Source organism: Dendropsophus ebraccatus, chromosome 12 (genome assembly GCF_027789765.1).
Source record: "Dendropsophus ebraccatus isolate aDenEbr1 chromosome 12, aDenEbr1.pat, whole genome shotgun sequence".
NCBI classification, from domain to species: Eukaryota; Metazoa; Chordata; class Amphibia; order Anura; family Hylidae; genus Dendropsophus; species Dendropsophus ebraccatus.
Genome location: NC_091465.1, coordinates 72,974,514 through 72,994,745, shown reverse-complemented (window position 1 = coordinate 72,994,745; position 20,232 = coordinate 72,974,514). Strand labels below are relative to the sequence as shown.

Below are 20,232 nucleotides of genomic sequence, written 5' to 3'. Positions count from 1 at the left end.
TTGCTTCATTCTGTGAAGCAAATTCCCGCCGATTCCTTAAGGAAATTTGCAAAAAAAAAAATGGCAGCCGTTCATGCTGTCTGGAGGGTCACTGGGTGAGAAAAAAAGATTAACCATAATCCCTAGCGCCCAGCCAATTATCTGCAGGCTCCTCTGTGATGTCAGCCCCTCCCCTTTTCCCTCTATATAAGGAGGTTTGGTAATGGAGGTGGCCAGTCGGCCGTGTGTGGAGGAGGGAGCAGGATGGCAGCAGGCAATTACAGCAGAGCAGGGAGAGACTAACACAGTGATATAGGGACAGAGAGATCTGTCCTGTCCTTTAAAACTTGCAGCCTTGTGTCAAATTGGCGTGGTCTAGAGTGTCTGTGCCCTAGGCCTGCAACGCCTCTCTGACCCTTCTCCCCACCCTCTTCACCATTACTTGTCTGAACACTGCACATGTGTTGGATCATTAAGGCCCATGTGCCGTGTTCAGACAAGTGATGAATAGGAGAAATCCTGCCTGGAGCATTCCTAATGTTGAAGAGGGCGTGGAGAAGGGACGGAGAGGCAATACAAGCCTAGGGCACAGACACTATAGGCCACACCAATATGACAAATTGTTGTTCAGGACAATAAGTGCATCATCTGCCGAACAGACCCCAAGATAGATCTTGTATTAAAAGCAGCTATCTGACGGTACAAGTGGTTGTGAGGGGGGGGGGGGGGCAGATTGTGGGTACAGAGTCACTTTAAATAAATTTACTACTCGACCAAAAAGATGTTTTTGCTTGTGGACATTTGGAATTTTGGTTGCAATCGTGGAGGTGGATACAATGATGCTATTGTCTCCCCCCCCCCACTTGTGAAATAAGTTGTCAATTCTTACTTGTTTAACCCGCCCCCCTGAAACTCCATACTGTGGATGGATTCTCAGACACCAACAGATAACAGGCAGCCCTCACACTGTATGTAAGCCAAAAGCAACCCTGGATATACACACACACACACACACACAGATTTTCCTAAGAAATCAGCATCAAATCCTCTCCCCACCCTTCATGGACTTCCCTTAGCAATCACCCACCCCCCTACCTGCTCCAACCCAAACCCCACCCCAAGGACTTTGCTTGGAGCTCCCTCAGAAGAAGCTGATGTCCCAAGTGTTGTATACAGAGCAGCCGGTGAGGGAGGTGCTGGGCTGATGCAGGGGTCACTGCTGGTTGGAGAGTACAAATTTGAGGTCTTGTTTCCTGAGTCGTGAGTGCAATGTCATGAGAGAGAGCCAGTGTCACTGAGGGGAGGACTGCAACTCCCAGCACAGCAGTAGTCAGTCAATAGTACACATAGCACTCACCATCAGATGTCTGCAGCAGGTGCGACATCTGCCCCATGGCTGACAGCACCATAGTGTTATGAGAGCAGGTAACTTTCACTGCATGTATGTCACCTGAGAGGAGGACTACAACTACCAGTATCACACACTCACTGTGCACTGCAGCAGGTGCCCCTGCCTCTCTATGTCTGACAACATTCTGCAGTGTTGTGAAAGCAGGTTACCATAACATCTGCTGGATCTCTGTATATAATCCCACCGTGTGTGATACAATCTGTGCAGGTGTGGTGCCCCACCACGGGTGTTCTTTCTCTTATACACCTGTTGCAAAAGTTTCTTACTCCCAGTTAAAGGGGTAGTGCGGCGCTAAACAATTATTCACTAAATAACACACATTACAAAGTTTTACAACTTTGTAATGTATGTTATGTTAGTGAATGGCCCCCTTCCCTGTGTTTCCCCCCACCCACGCCACCCCGGAAGTGTAGTGTTCTATACTCACCTTGTGCTCAGCCAATCGCGGCTGAGCAGCTAATGACGCGGCAGAGGGCGGCCGGCATGAGGGACGGTCGGAGCGATTCGGCCGGCCGCCCGAAGATTACATCATTGTTGGAAGATAGCGGACGAGGGTCGACACACGTCAGGTGAGTATAGAGCACTACACTTCCGGTGGTGGCGTGGGTGGGGAAAGGGGGCCATTCACTAACATAACATACATTACAAAGTTGTATAACTCTGTAATGTGTGTTATTTAGTGAATAATTGTTTAGCGCCACACAACCCCTTTAAGTGGTGATGTAGCACACTTTAAAATTTTACCACAAGATGTCAGTATTTTATGCTCTTATGTATTGCATAGCTGAAGCTAGGAAAGGGTTACTGTTTTATGTGTACCATGTGTTTTGCTGACCTATAGGAGATGCTCTTTACCTCTAGCCTATCTCTTCTTTTCTTTCTTTTGCACACATTTCTTTCCACTACCCACAAGGTACCTTACTTAGCCCCTGTACAAGGTTACTTGGTGGGAGGAGGTGTAGTGTCAGTTCTGACTCAGATTCCTATGGGAGAAGGACACAGAGCACACGTCCCTGCTATAGCCAAGCCAGGGCCTGGCTCTGCCAGGACCCTCGTCTGGGATACGTCAGGGAGTGTGTTTTAGTGAGTTGAGTATAAGACACGTGTGGTCAGATGCTGATAGAGACACTTAGTTCTTTTTAGTACTTAACCTATATCTACTATGCAGTGCTAAACACTACAAGATAGAGAAGAGTCTGGGAACAACCTAGCCCACGCTATGAACCAATCTAAAAGGTGCAGGGCAGTAGAAGGTCTACGTATCCTATCTTGCAGTGCAGGTAACTGGGACACCCCCAGACACTTGGTCAGACTATAGTCTATACACGGGTACAAGTAACCAGAGACGCAGCTAGGATTTAAAAAAAACGGGGCTCAGTGATGTGGCCAAAAACTTAAACTCTTGTGACCAGAGGCAAAAGCAGATACAAAAGTGACTGGCAGAACAGAATGCCAATGGCTGCTTGCTCTGTCAGTCCACTGTATTTAACTATAAGGACCCATTAAAAGCCCTTATGCTTAAATACATAGGTGCAGGAGCAGACTACCTTCTGTGTAAGTGACCCAAAGTTTACTTACATGCTGCAACACAAAAAAAGAGTTAAAAGGAAGACAAAGAGATCTCTGCTTTACTGTTGGTGCACTGAAAACCCCTGACCTCTGGCACATTTTCCTACTTAAATGCAGCAGCTGAGAACAGAGGTCAAGGGTTATCAGAGGAATAAAGCAAAGTTCTCCTTATCCTCTGCACATTAACCCTTTTATATGTTGCAGCATGTAAGTGAACACTGGGTCACTTACACACAGCAGTACAAAAGGGGTTAAGCAGAAGTACACAGGAGACTCTTATCTTCCCTGTGCATCCCGGGCCCCCTCCTGCACGGGCCCCATAGCAACTGCCTACCCTGCATCTATGGTAGCTACGCCACTGCAAGTAACTTCTCCATTTCAGGTATTCTCTCAAATTCCGGCACAGTACATTGCTACATTGGGTTAGGACTCCCTTGACAAACTGCTCTCCTCTACGCTACTCTACTTTCAACTCTTCAAGCACCACAACTATCTCTACTGTACTTCTTCAATTATCTCCAAAGCACAAACCAGTTCAAGCACTATAGTCCGTGTAAAGATTTATCTATTTGCTGACAAAGTGTTTTGTACTATTTAGAGACTGTACAGTAAAGCTGTTATACTTTTACATCACTGGGACTCAATCATCCTTTCATCCACACCAGCACCTATACACACTAGCCGCACAACTTGAGTTATTTTTCTGTGGGTGTACCAATAGTCCGGGTGGGTCAATTGCCACTGAGTCAGTGGATGGACTCAGCAAGGGAGATGAGGGAGGTGGCATTATTATTATATGGAGGACACAGCAGGGGGCATTATTACTCTATGAGGGGACACAGCAGGGAACATTATTACTATATGGAGGGCACAGCAGGAGGCATTATTGCTATATGTAGGCACAGCAAGGGGCATTATTACTATATGGGGACACAGCAGAGGGGCATTATTACTATATGAGGGCACAGCAGGAGACATTATTACTATAAGGGTGCACAGCAGGAGGTATTTTTACTTTTTAGAGGGCACAGCAGACTATTACTATATGGGGTACAGCAGGGCAGGGGACTAACTACTATATGGGGGCACAGGAGTGTGGGTCGGGTTGTGGTTTTGAAGTTGTGTGGTACTGTATGGAGGGGGGGCAAGTTTACCTCTTGCACCAGGGCCCATGAGACATTAGCTACGCCCCTGAATAAAGTACTTATTATCAGCCAAACAACTCAGACATACAGTACTTAACACACTTAACTAAGCACTGGCAGGTAAGCTTTCTGACTCCGGCGCATATTAAACACAGTAAGTGACTTGTGAGGGTACTTATGGGGCTGCACATGGGGGCCATCGACTATATACAGCCTGTAAATAAGGGTCATATCCTGTATATTCTGCTGTATAAGGGCTGCATTTGGGGACCATCTAATATATGAGGGCTACACAAGGGCCCATATGCCATACAGGCGTATAAGGGCTTCACAATGAAGCAATCTGCTGTATGGAGTTGCACAATGGGGCCATCTGGTGAGCAGGGACATCTCCTGCTTGGGGGGTGCACATGGGGGATATTTTCTCTATGGGGGGATGCACATGGGGGCCATCAGCTGTATAAGAGCTGCACAGGTGGCCATCTGCAGTATGGGGGGCTGCACATGTGGGCCATCTACTGTATTTGAACTGCAGGCGATCCACTCAATGGGGGCTGCACATGGGGGTTATCTACAGTATAGTGGCCATCTGCCGTATAAGGGCTGCACATATTGGCCACCCATTGTATGGGGCTATACATGGAATTCATCTGATATCGGTATGTGGGTTACACCTGGGGGCAACTACTGTCTGATTTTTGGACTGCACATAGGGCCCATCCACTGTTTGTTTTTCTGACTGCACATGAAGGCTATCAACTGTATGAGGACTGCACATGAGTGCCATCTAGTGAATTTGGGCTGCACATTTGTGTCATCCATTGTTAGGGGGCTACATTTAAGCTATCTATTGTATAAGGCTGCACATGGGGGCATTCAGCGTTATAGGGTCTGCAAACGGGGACCATTTACTTTATGGAGGGTTGAACATGGGAACAAACTTCTGTAATGAAGCTGCAAATGTGGACCCCTGTAACAGTTGTGTCTGTTATCCCATACCTGCTGCGGGTTGCACTGTGCTTCGGTCATCTGTTCACTCTTTTGCTCTTTTTTAGTGTAGTTGTCTTCTGACATCTTCTCACCTGTGCTGGGCAGGCTTCCTACAGATTAGGCTCCCTCTAGGGGCAGGCATACAGCTATTCAACTATACTTACATTCTCAGCACACATGTTTTAGTGAATTCTAGGTATAGTCCCAGCACAAGTGTGCCACTCATTTTCTATGCACCTGGGAAAAGTAACTTACTCAGGTTCTCACAGTGTGATGAAGGAGACGTGTACTGTTTGTTTTTCCTAGCTAGGTGTCACTATTGTATTTCCTGTATGCCTTGTCTTCAGCACAGCTGAAGAAAGCATTGGGTTAAACTGTTGTATGTAAGGTATGTTTTCACCCTATTACAGGTCCTCCCTTCTTTCTTTCTCCTATCCTAGCTCTCCTCTCTGTACACCATACAGCCCCACCAATCACCAGTAAGTTTAGTTTGCCCCTACAAAGGGGAGGTTAGTTCCTGGTGGGAGGTGTTCTCTAGTCAGTTGAGTTAGAGAAAGCAACACAGAGAGACAGTTCCTGCTGCAGTGAAGCCGGGGCCTGGCTCAGGCCTGGACCCTTGTCAGGGACAAAGAGACTTAAACTTTCTTAATGCAAGTTACCACTGCTAGCATACAGTACCAGACCCCTCAGGAGGAAGGACGTCATCTGAGGATCACCTTGTCCACACCAGGGAAACAGTGCAGTATACCTGGGGCTAAGTACTGATCCCAGTAGGACAAAGTTTAGCTAACGCTTATGTATCCTACTGTAACAAACATCTATTCTGGGATACCCTGGAAAGTCTGCTCAACCCAGCACACTGACCTGGGACCTTGTACTACCCTAGCAGGAAGGGTCACCCGACACTATAGGGCACAAGGTGGTCAGATCACAGATATCTAAACCTGAGTTCGAGTATATTCTTCTTCTCTTCTCTACTACACTATGCCAGTAGAGTACACAGCTATATTGGACAGGGCCTTCAAGATGCTCCTCTACTCCACTCTGATTCTACCAGTCTATACAACTACCTTTTGCCTGTACCTGCATTCCAAAGGATTTATTATTGCCTTGTATTGCACTGAAGATTCTCAGTAAACAGGGGGGGGGGGGGGGATTTGTTGGGTTGTCTGCCCTGTTGCTCCTATTACACGGAGCGTCCGGCAGCAGATCGTTGCCAAGCTGATTTTTGCCATTTCAGCTTATTGAAAGAAATCAGCTGTCATTGTGTATGTCGGTTGATTGTTGTCTTCTATTACACAAAATTATTATCGGCCATAGCGGCCGAATACAGTCATAAATCGCTTCGTGTAATAGGGCCTTTAGTGTTCACAAGTATGTACTTATTTATGTGGATATTCTTTATGCTTAATTTGAGCTTATTTGCTTATTTTTGTGATTTTTAATAAAATTTGCTGCAAAACTGAAAAAAATATTGGAAAAAAAAAAAGATCACAATGATATGTAACTTACATAACTTTTATTTAATTGGACAGCTTTTAAAAAATAAAAACCTTTCAAATAAAATAAATATTTAAAATTGCTCTATTACCATCTTTATAACTTTATATTTTTATATTGGTGTGTGGGGCTGTGTGAGGTGTAATTTTTTGCATCATGATCTGTATTTTCTGTTGGTAGTTTGCTTGTGTATATGCAACTTTTGGATCACTTTTTATTATTTTATTTCCAGATTTGATGTAACCAAACCTCTGCAATGTTTTTTTAGAACAAGAGCAGGATCCTTAGTGGACTGGAGATAGTGTGGGGTAAATCCTCCTAGAAACCCACACCATGCAATAACCATCCATATCTGCGCTAGGTGAGCCTACCAACTCAAATAGGCTTATTTTTCTTGCAGCAGGTTTTAACATGGAACTGAAAACTACTGTAACTAGGCCTAGACCAAAAGATAGGGAATAAATGGTGTGAATAGGTGTTAAATGTTCCCTAAGTTCCCAATAACTTTAAGGGGGATGGGTGTTTTTGGCAGACATAGTAAGAAGCACTGTAAATCAGGGAGTAGCTAACAATAAAGAGGAGGCACTTTTGTTAGTCCAACAATGTTTTTACCATGAATCAAACCTGCTCCAGCTAAAATGCAATGTACAGTAGTTTGTTGCTTCTTAACTTACACCATGGGGGAGATTTATCAAACTGGTGTAAAGTTGAATTGTCTTAGTTGCCCCTAGCAACCAATCAGATTCCACCTTTCATTTTTCAAAGAACCTGTGAGGAATGAAAAGTGGAATCTGATTGGTTGCTAGGGGCAACTAAGACAATTCTACTTTACACCAGTTTGATAACTTTCCCTCATGGTGTATTTTTAACCCTTTCACGTCAGCAACCGTACATATACGTTCCTACTGCACATACCCCGTGCAGTATGAATGTACATATACGTTCTTCACTGAAGGGGCTGCAGGACCACTGCAGTGAGAGCTGCTTGTCATTAACCCCTTAAACACAGCAATCTATAGCGATCTATAGCGTGTTTAAGGTCCTCAGTGACAGGACAAGCTCCTGTCACTGATTGATCAGGACCCCCGCAGCTATACTGTGGGAGTCCCGATCGCTTGTACCAACAAGTTGGGGTAAACCACCAATCTATGTACTGTATAGAGTGTGCTGTCAGGCAGGCTCTATGCATAGATCACCAATAACACTGATCTATGCTATGGTATAGCATAGATCAGTATATGCAATCTATTGATTGCATGTTTTAAAGTGAAAACAAAGTGTAAAAAAAAAAAAAAGTTTTAAAAAATACTAAAAAAAAAGCCTTATAAACCTCCCTCCCAATAAAAGTTTAATATACAAGTTTAATATACTAATATATAAATAAACAAATTATATATCGTAGTGTGCAGAATTGTCCGATTTATTAAAATCTAACACTATTGTTCCCGCACGGTGAATGGTGTAAACGGAAAAAAAAAAAAAAAAAAACAGGATTGCTGATTTTTTTAAATTATATCAGAATATCTTTTTTTTTTTTTTTTTCTGCTACACCAATATGATATTAATAAAAACTGAAGATCATGGCGCAAAAAATGACACCCCAACTAGCCCTGTAGGTGGAAAAGTAAAAGCGCTATGGCTCTTAGAAGGCGGGGAGGAACATTGCATTGAATTGACCTTGACATCCTGGCATCAATTGGCTCTGTCTTGAAGGGGTTAACTAACATGATAACACTTACATAGCAATGTACAGTAGTCAACTTAATATGAGAAGGATCCCACTATACATATGATTCATTTATTAGAATACATTTTAAGACTGAGATCACATTACATGTTACATTTCTCAGTAGTTAAAAGCACCAGAGACGGTATATGTGATTCAATGCATTTATTGTGTGGTGAAATACAATCCATGTCATAGCTTATAGGAGGATCATTGAGAGAAGCCGATCCTGTCATCACATTATGGAAACATAAATCAGGAAAATGTTGGTCGATAGAAAGATCCTCCATGAATGACATGTCAGTGTTATGTTACCGACATTGATTCAGGATTGTACTTCCGTCTGACAAGGATACAATGATAGATCTGGTAAAGGATCCCAATGGACCAATTCTTGTATATTCCATGGAGTTAGAGCTTGATCATGGTCAAGTTGACATCTCTTACAATTTCAATAACATCAATGTCTTTGAAAGGCAGGCGATGTTTATAGCTGCAAAGTTTTTCTCCATCACCATACACTGCGATAGCTTTTCCTTCATTCCTGATTTCCATCTGGTAGTAAACAATATACAGAAAAGACAGATTTGTTCCTAAATAGTATACATTGGCCAGAAAACAAAGCACAGTAGTAGCAGTATATTGCAGCACATTTTCAGTAATGGTGTGTGTGGGGGGGGGGAGGGGGCGGGATCTATGGGCAGCAAGATGGCAGCCACTATTTTTCACATTCACTCACTACTTAGTTGCAGTTGTCAATCAATCACCACGGCCACATAATAACGTCTGTTATTTTTTACTAACGGACTTTATTTGGCTGCTAAATGAAAGCAGTCCAAAAGAAAAAAAAACATTGTGTCGTCATAGCAAAGGGGTTATGAGGATTATGGCTTAAAAGAGTACAGTATCTACCAAGACGGACTACCATTGGTAAAATGAAACAGGCGACCATGGGGAGGAGCAGGGAACTGCTGGGAAATGGGAGTCATGTGTAGTGAGCTGAAGGCCTGTCCAGTCTGCTCACTGAGCAAGAGACCAAAGGAGGAATAAGAAGGCAATCACATAGAAAGGTGATACGAGGATGTAACAGTATTGTATGTAAGAATTAGAAATGTGTCGGGATTTTCATAAAAAAAAAATTGCTATTATGATTCCACAGTAACATTTTGATCTCTCTTTGTAGAAGAACCTCCTACCTGCTATCAGCCCTGATATTACTCTTGTTTCTTTCTTCTAGTTCTTTTAAACCTTAAAGGGTAACTATAGTTGTATCAAACTTCTCATATATCATAGTAACATGAAACTTTTTCTTTAAAGAGGATGTACCACCAGGTACATCCTCTTCAATCTGAACCGACGGATCAAACGGCGCCTTCACGGGGAAGCACGGTTCCCATGCACGGCGCCGTTCCATGCTCCGGAACTGGCCGGTGCTCAAGCACTGGATGTAGGCCGGCCCGCCCCCAGTGGGAGGGAATTCCCTCCCCTGTATGACACGGCTCCATTAGAATGAATGAATTCTAATTGTTGTAGTTCTGCAGCCTGTGGCCATCCAGGTTGCAGAAGTACAACTCCCATCATCCCTTATGTTGGCATACTAGACCATATTAAGAACTATTTTTTTTTTCTCATCAGGAAATCCTGAAGGTTTTTCCTGATGGTTTCCTGATGGTAAAAACGGATTACTGTCAGGAAATCCTGATACTTTCCTGATGACATTTGAGGTCTCCTGATCAGGATTTCCTGACAGTAAAAACTGACACGGACGTGTGAATGGGGCCTGAAGGCCAACTTAGCACCGACATCTATTCCAACCCTACAGACCGGAACAGTCTACTCCATTTTAAAAGCTGTCACCCCAAAGCCACCAAACTATCACTACCCGATCCCAGTTCAAAAGAGTATCCAGGATAGTTTCAAATACCACATTGTTACCAGAATGCATAGACAACATGGCCAATAAGTTCCAAGACAGGGGATATCCAAAACCACTACTAGACAGAGAAAAAACCCCTTACCATAACCAACAATTCCCCCGCTTCCAAACAAACCAATCACCCGGTAATTCCCAAAATCCAACAAGTAGTCAGGAAACATTGGCCCATTCTCCAGAAATCATATGCACTTAAGGAGTTTGCCGAACCGGTCATAATGTGTCTTAAACGCCCCCCTAATATCCGTAATACACTCATCAGGGCCGACATAGGGAGCCTTAAAAGAAATCCCTGACAAACCCTATTGAACCCAAGACTCAATGGCACATTCCCATGTTTGGGATGCATGAGCTGCTCTAATGTCATAAAAGGAGACCAGTTCTCACACCCGCTAATCGGTAAATTTTACAAAGTGAATGGTCATTTCACATGCAGCAGCCGCAATGTGATATACAGTATATGATCAAATGCCCATGTGGACTCGCCTACATAGGCGAGACGTCACAGAGGGTCAAGGACAGGATGAGCAGCCACTCCTTCACCTACCCCCTACCCTTCTCCTCTCCCCCTCTTTTCCTCTATCCCTCTTATTTTCTCTTCTCTCTACCTCTTCCCCCCCTTCCCTATTTCTCTTTCCTGCTCCCCTCTCTCTCTAATACCATTCAATTCAGTGCGCAGATGCACATTTCCGATGCGTTCCACACTGTGGAACGCATAGACCAGCGCACCAGAAGTGACACGTGGCACCAGGATAGCGCTCCTGAGCACACTACTCCACTGGTAGGAACCACAGCATGTCTCTCTCTCCCCCATACCACCCCGGTCTGCAACTGGAATTCACCACTCTATGCATACTTGCATTCCCTCTCTACCTCCTGAGTCTACCTCATGTGTTTACCTCTATTTGTCCGCATGTCTACTGGATTTGTTATGTATCTCCCCCATACTTACCAGTACATCCCCCCTTCCCCATAAAAACCTCTCTATGTGCATGCTTACCTAACCAACCATGTGCTATACTGTACACTATCCGTTACTAGAGATGAGCAAACCGAGTTCGGGTTCGAGACGATCCGAACCCGAACGTTCGGCATTTGATTAGCTGGGGCTGCTGAACTTGGATAAAGCGCTAAGGTTGTCTGGAAAACATAGATACAGCCAATGACTATATCCATGTTTTCCACATTGCCTTAGGGCTTTATCCAAGTTCAGCAGCCACCGCTAATCAAATGCCGAAGGTTCGGATCGACTCGAACCTGGTTCGCTCATCTCTATCCCTTACGTTTTATATACTATCCATATGCATGCTTCTGACGTTATCTACTATATGTCATGTACTGTATGTTATGTATACACTGTATATATTTTGCCACCAGTCATGTTGTATGTATGTATTATGTGAGGGTACTATATCTGGAGTTTGTTCTCCGTATACTAGACCTGTCTACCTACTCCCATTATTCAAATAAGCCACTATATACACTCTAGATCATAGACGATTACCCCACACTCCCATGTTTTATGACCCCAGCATGACCGTTACTACTACTTCTGTATTGCCGAGATGCATTGTTAGCCATTACTAGAAGATTATTGTATTTCTTTTACATATACCTTTTGTAAATGTTTCTCACAAATCCTATGTATCAGGTATTTATATGCATATTTTTTCTTCACAGCGACGTTGAGAAAGACCCTGGGAGGGTCGAAACGTCAAATTAGTCGCCATACAAAGCTCCTAATAACATAATCACCAGTGTGGTGATAAATGTTGTATACTTACCTGGCCTTGTTCTTGCACGCTGTAAATAAACTTTTGAACACTTTTGCATGAAAAAAGAGTGCTACGGATTTTTTCTATTACAGTTTATTGGGGTGAAAACCTGTTGTGCACCCCTATTTCTTCTCAACTAGAAACTTTTCTATACAGCAGTTTGAATGTCTCAGTGTAAGTGCAGGCATAGTATAGCAGCAGTGTATATAGCTGAGTGTAAGTGCAGGCACATTATAGCAGCAGTGTATATAGCTGAGTGTGAGTGCAAGCACATTATAGCAGGAATGAAAAGGATGGGAAACACAAGGGCTGACAGAGACTGCAGGGAGCATGAAGGAATGAACAGGGCAGATGTAAGCACAAAAATGTGGCACTCTCTGTCCCGAGAGAGAGGGGTTACAGCTATGGAGAGATTACCTCCACAACCCTGTCCCCTGATGCAAGCCCCAGCCTGAGATGGATCTGCTATGATTTGGAAGGTAAGGGAGACTTCCTGGGTCAGAGTACAGTGCTGTAGACCCCGCTATGCAGACCATGCCCCTCCTCCACTCCCCCTCCTACAGTACCGGGAGCTCTTCAACCAAAGCAATGCTCTTAAACCAAGTTACAATTTTGAAAAATGTAAGCTCTTCTTGCAAAGCGTTCCCAATCCAAGGTACTTTTAACCCCTAGATGACCCTGGACGTACAGTTACGCCATGGAAGTCTGTCACCAGACGACCCTGGGCCTAACTGTACGCCCAGGGTGTTTCTCCTTCTATGAAGCGCGCTCCGGAGCGGAGCACGCTTGATAGGAGGTGGGGGCCGGCTGCACTGAGCAGCCGGCACCTCACCGTTAATGACAGGCTGCAGCGATCGCGCTGCAGTGTGTCATTAACCCCTTAAACGCTGCCTCTGTCAACGACCGATCGGGACCCCCACAGTGTGACTGCGGGGGTCACGATCGCTATATTGGACCGCTGGAGGTCTCTTACCTTCCTCTGTGCGGTCCGATCGGCGATCTGCTCACTGAGCCTGCATACTGTAGGCAGGCTCAATGAGCAGATCGCCTATCACACTGATCAATACTATGCCTATAGCATGGCAATTATCAGTGTATGGAATCAACCAAATGTATGTGAAAGACCCCCAAAGGGACTTAAAATGTGTAAAAAAAATAAATAAAAAATATCACTAATACACTACCCCAAAGCCCCTCCCCCAATAAAAGTTTAAATCACCCCCCTTTCCTAATATATAAATAAAACATATAAAAATAAATAAACATATAATATACCGTAGCGTGCGTAATTGTCTGATCTATTAAAATATAACAAGCATCATTGCGAACGGCATACACGAAAAGAGGGAAAAAAGTGAGCGGATTACCCATTTGATGTTACATTATATATATAAAAAAAAAAAAAATTGTAAAAAGGTGATCAAAACGTCCAATCTTCACAAATATGGTATTAATAAAAACTCGAGATCATGGCGAAAAAAATGACACCCCATACAGCCCTGTTGGTGAAAAAATAAAGCCGTTATAAGCGTCACAATAGGCCCATTTTATTAATAATTAATTGCCAAAAAAAAGGATTTCATAAAAAAAAAAAAAAAAAAAAAATTTATATATATATATATATATATATATATATATATATATATATATATATATATATATATATATATATTGTAGGGATCTTCCCGGGGGATGGTGTGTTTGAACACAGTTCACAGCAGACTTGGACTTGTAAAATAACAGCTTGGCGTTTATTTGCAGCATAAACAGTCCATCAAACAAAACACAGCAGCACCGTGCTTTAAGAACAAAACAAACAAAAAGGTCTTGCCCGTCTGGGCGCTTACTAACAGGTTTCTTCACCTATCTAACACTTGAAAACAGGACGTCTTTCACCTGAATACCGCAAGGTGTGTATTAGCTCCAGCAGAGGCTATGTTCACAGGCTGCTCCCAAACAGACACCCAGGCTGATCACTCCTGGCTGAGAGCAAACACTGGATCCTCTGCAGGGCTTTTACCTTGTCAGGCTGATTAGGGTCAGAAACACCTGACCCCAAAACCTGACCTGGATCAGGGGGAAGGGAATGGCAAGTCCCACTACCAAAACCTACCTGCCATTCCATGTAAGTCCAGGCCCGGCAATAATAAATAATAGCTCAGCAGCATAACACTGCTGAGCACAGATGCCTCCTGGACTCACCATCTCACACTATGTATTAACCTGGGTGAGATGTACATCCCCTCGAGCACTTTACCAGTGACATGTCCACATATCCCCCCCCTCTTCTTCAGACCGGAGGGCTGAGCGTTTTGTCCCCACAGGCAGTGTTTCTTAGGGGTACAGCCTCAGGATAGCGGGTCGCGTAGTCTAACACAACTAGAATGTACTGGTGTCCCCTTGCCGACTTTACAATGGGACCCACCAAGTCCATTGCGATCCGGTCAAAAGGTACCTCTATGATGGGGAGTGGGACCAAAGGACTGCGAAAATGCGACACTGGAGCGCTAAGCTGACATGTGGGGCACGACTCACAGTATTTTTTTTATGTCAGCATAAATCGCAGGCCAATAAAACCTCTGGAGGACTCTCTCCTGCGTTTTATCTGTCCCCAAGTGGCCCCCAAGGACATGATTATGGGCCATGTCGAGTACCTGTCGCCGGTACGACTTAGGCACAAGAAGCTGTTCCACAACCTCATCATTAATCTTAGTGACTCTATAGAAGAGATCATTAGTCATAGAAAAATGTGGAAACTTTCTCAGCTTCTGGTTCCTGAGGTACCCCATTCATAACAGTGACCTGCTCTCTAGCATTTTTGAGAGTGGGGTCCTGTAATTGTGCAGTACCAAAATTATCCCTAGACACCTCTAAGTCTGGAACATTCTGCTCAGTGGGAGGAGCCTCTTCCTCACCAGCCAGGACCTGCAAAGGAAAAGCATCATTTTCATCCTGTACATTTTTATCATTTACCGTGGGTAATGCAACAGACTTAGGGGTCTCCTCACTCCTTTCAGGGGATTGTTGTTTTCCCCATAGAGCCCAGAACAATGGGAAATCACGCCCCAATATCACATTATGCATAAGGTTTTTAACCACACCCACTTCATACTGTACAGCGCCTATTTCAGTCCCGACATTAGCCATTACTATAGGGTAAACCTTTGTATCACCATGTATGCACATGACGCTCATATGTCTTTTTGGCACAAAGTCCCCAGTCACCAGACTGGCATGCACCAAGGTGACAAGGCTTCCTGAGTCCAGCAACGCCTTAACAGGGAAGTTATTGACGGTAATGTGGCAGACTTGCGGTTCAGTCTCTAGTCCAGTGACCGCAACAAAAGACGGTTCCGCAAATAGCGACTGACGCCGGCTAGCGTCACACTCCATGGGCTCAGTGGTAAGAGGGCAATGGGCAGACACATGTCCCGTCTCATGGCATCTCCAGCACTGGATAGGGCCTGGTCTCCTTGGCAGGGAGTCCTTTTTAGGGCCACTTAGCCACCGGGGACCACCACCAGTCTTTTGCCCCTGAGACGCCTCCTGAGCGCTCTTCCCTCTATCAGCACCCCTCCACACTCCCCCAATAGATGGAAGTCTCTTACCAGCTGAAGGCACAGGTCTGGCACTCCGGGGAGGTGAAGGTGCTGCAGGAACATCACGGAGGTAGTCCTCAGTCGCCTGGAACCTCTCCACAAAGTTGACAAGTTCGTCGGCACTCTTAGGGTCGCCTTGTCCCACCAAGCGTTGCAGATCGGCAGGAAGTGCGCGGAGGTAGCGGTCCATCACGACCCTCTCTAGGATCTGTGCAGGAGTAGAAGTGTCTGGCTCCAACCATTTTCTTGCCAGATGGATCAGGTCATACATCTGGGACCTCGCTGATTTGTCCAGACTGTAGCTCCAGTTGCGGACCCTCCGGGCACGGACAGCAGCAGTAACTCCTAGTCGGGCGAGTATCTCTGCTCTTAGCCGAGGATAGTCCTTGACCTCTTGCTCACTGAGGTCATAGTAGGCCTTTTGAGGTTCGCCTGTTAAATAGGGAGCAATGACCTCTGCCCACTCAGTGGAGGGTAGCTTTTCTCGCTCAGCCACACGCTCAAAGACAGTTAAGTAGGCCTCAACATCGTCATCAGCAGTCATCTTTTGCAGCGCTCGCTGCACAGCTCTTCTCACAGACAAAGTCTCTGGAGCGGCCGCTGCCACCGGCTGGGAATTAGTACCTGCAGACGCCTCTTGCTTTGCTATTAGGTGCTCAATAAGTCTCTGTTGTTGAGCCATCGCTTGTTCATGGCGCAGATTAGCGTCTCTCAGAGCCTGTTCTTGCTGCCTATTAGCCTGCTGGTGTGCGGCCAATGCCTGTTCATGGCGCAGGTTAGCCTCTGCCAGAGCCTGTTGCTGTTGCATATTAGCCTGCTGCTGTTGCAGACTCACTTGCATTAACTGCTTCATCATCTCCTCCATGTTGCTTGACTGTTTTTGGAGTGAAGCAGCAGCCTTCACCCAGGACATAAGCAGCTGTAGCCAAGTTGATGCACACCGTTGCCCCTAGCAACCATTTTGCCCGCTCCACAGCACCAATTGTAGGGATCTTCCCGGGGGATGGTGTGTTTGAACACAGTTCACAGCAGACTTGGACTTGTAAAATAACAGCTTGGCGTTTATTTGCAGCATAAACAGTCCATCAAACAAAACACAGCAGCACCGTGCTTTAAGAATAAAACAAACCAAAAAGGTCTTGCCCGTCTAGGCACTTACTAACAGGTTTCTTCACCTATCTAACACTTGAAAACAGGACGTCTTTCACCTGAATACCGCAAGGTGTGTATTAGCTCCAGCAGAGGCTATGTTCACAGGCTGCTCCCAAACAGACACCCAGGCTGATCACTCCTGGCTGAGAGCAAACACTGGATCCTCTGCAGGGCTTTTACCTTGTCAGGCTGATTAGGGTCAGAAACACCTGACCCCAAAACCTGACCTGGATCGGGGGGAAGGGAATGGCAAGTCCCACTACCAAAACCTACCTGCCATTCCATGTAAGTCCAGGCCCGGCAATAATAAATAATAGCTCAGCAGCATAACACTGCTGAGCACAGATGCCTCCTGGACTCACCATCTCACGCTATGTATTAACCTGGGTGAGATGTACATCCCCTCGAGCACTTTACCAGTGACATGTCCACAATATATATATATATATATATTACATTAGAAAATCAGTGTAAACCTGCATATGGTTGTGTTCGGGCTGACCTATAGAATAATGGTATCATGTCGCTTTTACCATATAGTGTATTACGTAGACAAAGGAACCCCCCAAACGTTACCATATTGCATTCTTTTTTCTGATTTCACCAATTTATATCTTCATAAATAATAATTTTGGAATTCCCTCATACATGTTATGGTAGAATGAAAGACTCCATTACAAAGTACAACTATTCCTGTAAAAAGCAAGCACTTACATGGCGTGTAGATAGAAAACTGAGAATGCTAGAGCTCTTAGAAGGGGAGGAGGAAAAAAATGAAAACACTAAGATCAAAATTTGCGTGGTCCACTGGGCCATTTCGGGCCTGGTCCTCAAAGGGTTAAACCAAGGTACCATCTGGAGACCGCAGATTCTCTAGTCCAGTTCTAAAGTTTTTCAGTACCCGACCTATAAGACGAGACCCGGAATGTAAGATGACCCCTGATCTCTGAGAAGATTTTCCTGGGTTAAAAAGTAGTCTTATACGAAGGAAAAGACGTTTTTTTCAGATTCTGGTGGAGGGACCCATGTGAACCAGGGGACCTGCACGTGGTACATGGAGCAGTATGGTTTGATCAAATTATATACCAACATCCTGGCGTTGGTTTCTAAATGTAGCCAAGTGGCATTAGTGTCAGCCATAGGTGTGAGGTGCAACACTCCTTTTTCTCCCGATCCGTATTTTCAGAAACTCCTGTCCACATTAAGGCTGGGTTCACACTACGTAAGTTTCCGGCCGTAGCGCGTTCCGTGAATAAGCGGCCGGAAACTTACGTAGTTTGCATACAATGTAAAGTATACGATCTACGGCCGCACAGTTCACACTACGTACGAACTTACGCCCGGATCGTATGCGGCGCCGTAAAAAATGAACCAGACCATTATTTTGGGACGGAAATGCCGTAACTTACGCCCGTAGCGTTACATGCGGTCCCGTACGTAGTGGTGATTTCTTCATTTTGAAAGCTTTTTGTGCCGATCCAAAAGGTTCTGTGGGGTGTCCGGGGCTAGGCGAAGATTTCCAAGTAAAAGACCGCTGTCAGATCGCTACGAAGAGCGCTCAGGAAGCGTAAGCACACTACGGGCGTAAGTTTGCGTTCCGTACGTATCCGGCCGCAACTTGCGTAAAGTCCCGGCAGGAGTTTCACACGTATATGTCCGGCCGCGGAAAATATGCGGCCGGACATATACGTAGTGTGAACATAGCCTTAAATAGGACAGTCACTTGTACAGTCCATATTTGCAGATTTGACTGGCCCGTAGAAATCAATTGGTCTTTAAAAATGCAGATGGCATGGAGATTCCATCTATATGCTGTATTTTAAGTTCATTTTTCTGGCAAGATTCAATATTTACTTAACCTCTTAAGGACCCATGACGTACCGGCACGTCATGGATCACTGTCACTTAAGGACCCATGACGTACCGGTACGCCGGCCCTTTAAACGGGCGCCGCGCGAAATCGTGCGGCACTCCGGTGAAGATGGCTGCTGATTCTATCAGCAGCCATCTTCCTGTGTCACGTAGGGGGCAGTTTCCCTGCCCCCCGTGACGCCGATAGCTGTAATTGGCCGATGACTTCTCATCGGCCAATCATAGCAATGTACTTTGTTTCCGGGTACTTTGTTTCCGGGTTTCCGAGACAGCACCAATCACTGCTGTGCCCGGGCGTCACCTGCCCATGGATCCGGCCCCTTGATCGCCCGTGATTGTCCGGTAACCACCGGCCGGCCATTCATGGGCGATCGTTACTACTTCTCCCATCATCTCCTTCTCTGCTCGCCGGAATCGGCGAGCTGAGAAGGAGATGATGGGAGTACTGTGCAGTGAGCCCGGCGCCCGGTGCATACCTGGTGTGTGCCGGGCGCCGGGTGCCTCCTCCCCCGTACTGCCTCCTCCTCCTCTGGCCCCCTCGTGCTGCCGCCAATAACAGGGAGATCAGCAGCCTCTGATCTCCCTGTGCTCTCTCCCGCTCCTCCCCGGTACCTCCTCTTCTTCCCCGCCGCCGCTCCATGCTGCCCCCGCTTCCTCCTCCTCCCCGTCAGCCGCTCCATGCTTCCTCCTTCTCCCCCACGCCGCCGCCCGGTGCTTACTCCTCCTCCCCGTTTCGCCGCCGATCCATCCCTCTCTCCCTGTGCCCTGCTGGCATCCACCCTCCCTCCCTGTGCTCTGCTGGCATCCACCATCCCACCCACGCTCCCTCCCTGCTGGCACCCACCATCCCACCCACGCTCCCTCCCTGCTGGCACCCACCATCCCACCCACGCTCCCTCCCTGCTGGCACCCACCATCCCACCCACGCTCCCTCCCTGCTGGCACCCACGCTCTCACCCTCCCTCCCTGCTGGCACCCACGCTCCCACCCTCCCTGCTGGCACCCACCATTCCACCCTCCCTGCTGGCACCCACCATCCCACCCTCCCTCCCTGCTGGCACCCACCATCCCACCCTGCTGGCACCCACCATCCCACCCTCCCTCCCTGCTGGCACCCACCATCCCACCCACGCTCCCTCCCTGCTGGCACCCATGCTCCCACCATCCCTCACTGCTGGCACCCACGCTCCCACCCTCCCTCCCTGCTGGCACCCACCATCCCACCCTCCCTCCCTGCTGGCACCCACCATCCCTCCCTCCCTGCTGGCACCCACCATCCCTCCCGGCACCCACCATCCCTCCCTCCCTGCTGGCACCCACCATCCCTCCCTCCTTGCTGACACCCACCCACCTACCAACCCACCCTCCCTGCTGCCACCCACCCTCCTGCCACCCTCCCTGCTGCCACCCTCTCACCTCTCTGCTGCCACCCTCTCGTCTTACCCAGTGGCGTAGCCACCGTGGTCGCGGGGGTCGCCGCCGCGACCGGGCCCGCCACAAGGGGGGCCCGCGGGGCCCCCCCGATCAATCACTCTTGTGACCGCAAGCATTGTTTTGCTTGCGGTCACAAGAGACTGGCTC

At 46.6% G+C, this 20,232-nt stretch overlaps 2 protein-coding genes across 3 annotated transcripts in view; one reads left to right on the top strand and one right to left on the bottom strand.

The window, feature by feature from the left end:
• Positions 1-12,053, top strand: part of LOC138769512 (32 kDa beta-galactoside-binding lectin lec-3-like) — a 39,101-nt gene extending 27,048 nt beyond the window's left edge. Inside the window, exons 6-7 of one of the 2 annotated variants that reach the window (XM_069948045.1) lie at positions 9,504-9,576; positions 11,934-12,053. In XM_069948045.1, the coding sequence (XP_069804146.1) occupies positions 9,504-9,557 (54 nt within the window). In that variant the 3' untranslated portion in view covers positions 9,558-9,576; positions 11,934-12,053. The remainder of the gene's footprint in view (positions 1-9,503; positions 9,577-11,933) is intronic. The other variant, XM_069948046.1, reaches the window with a different exon arrangement.
• LOC138769513 (galectin-5-like) overlaps positions 8,379-20,232 on the bottom strand; it is a 46,414-nt gene continuing 34,560 nt past the window's right edge. The window contains exon 5 of the mRNA XM_069948048.1: positions 8,379-8,875. Coding sequence (XP_069804149.1) covers positions 8,732-8,875 — 144 coding nt within the window. The 3' untranslated portion in view covers positions 8,379-8,731. The remainder of the gene's footprint in view (positions 8,876-20,232) is intronic.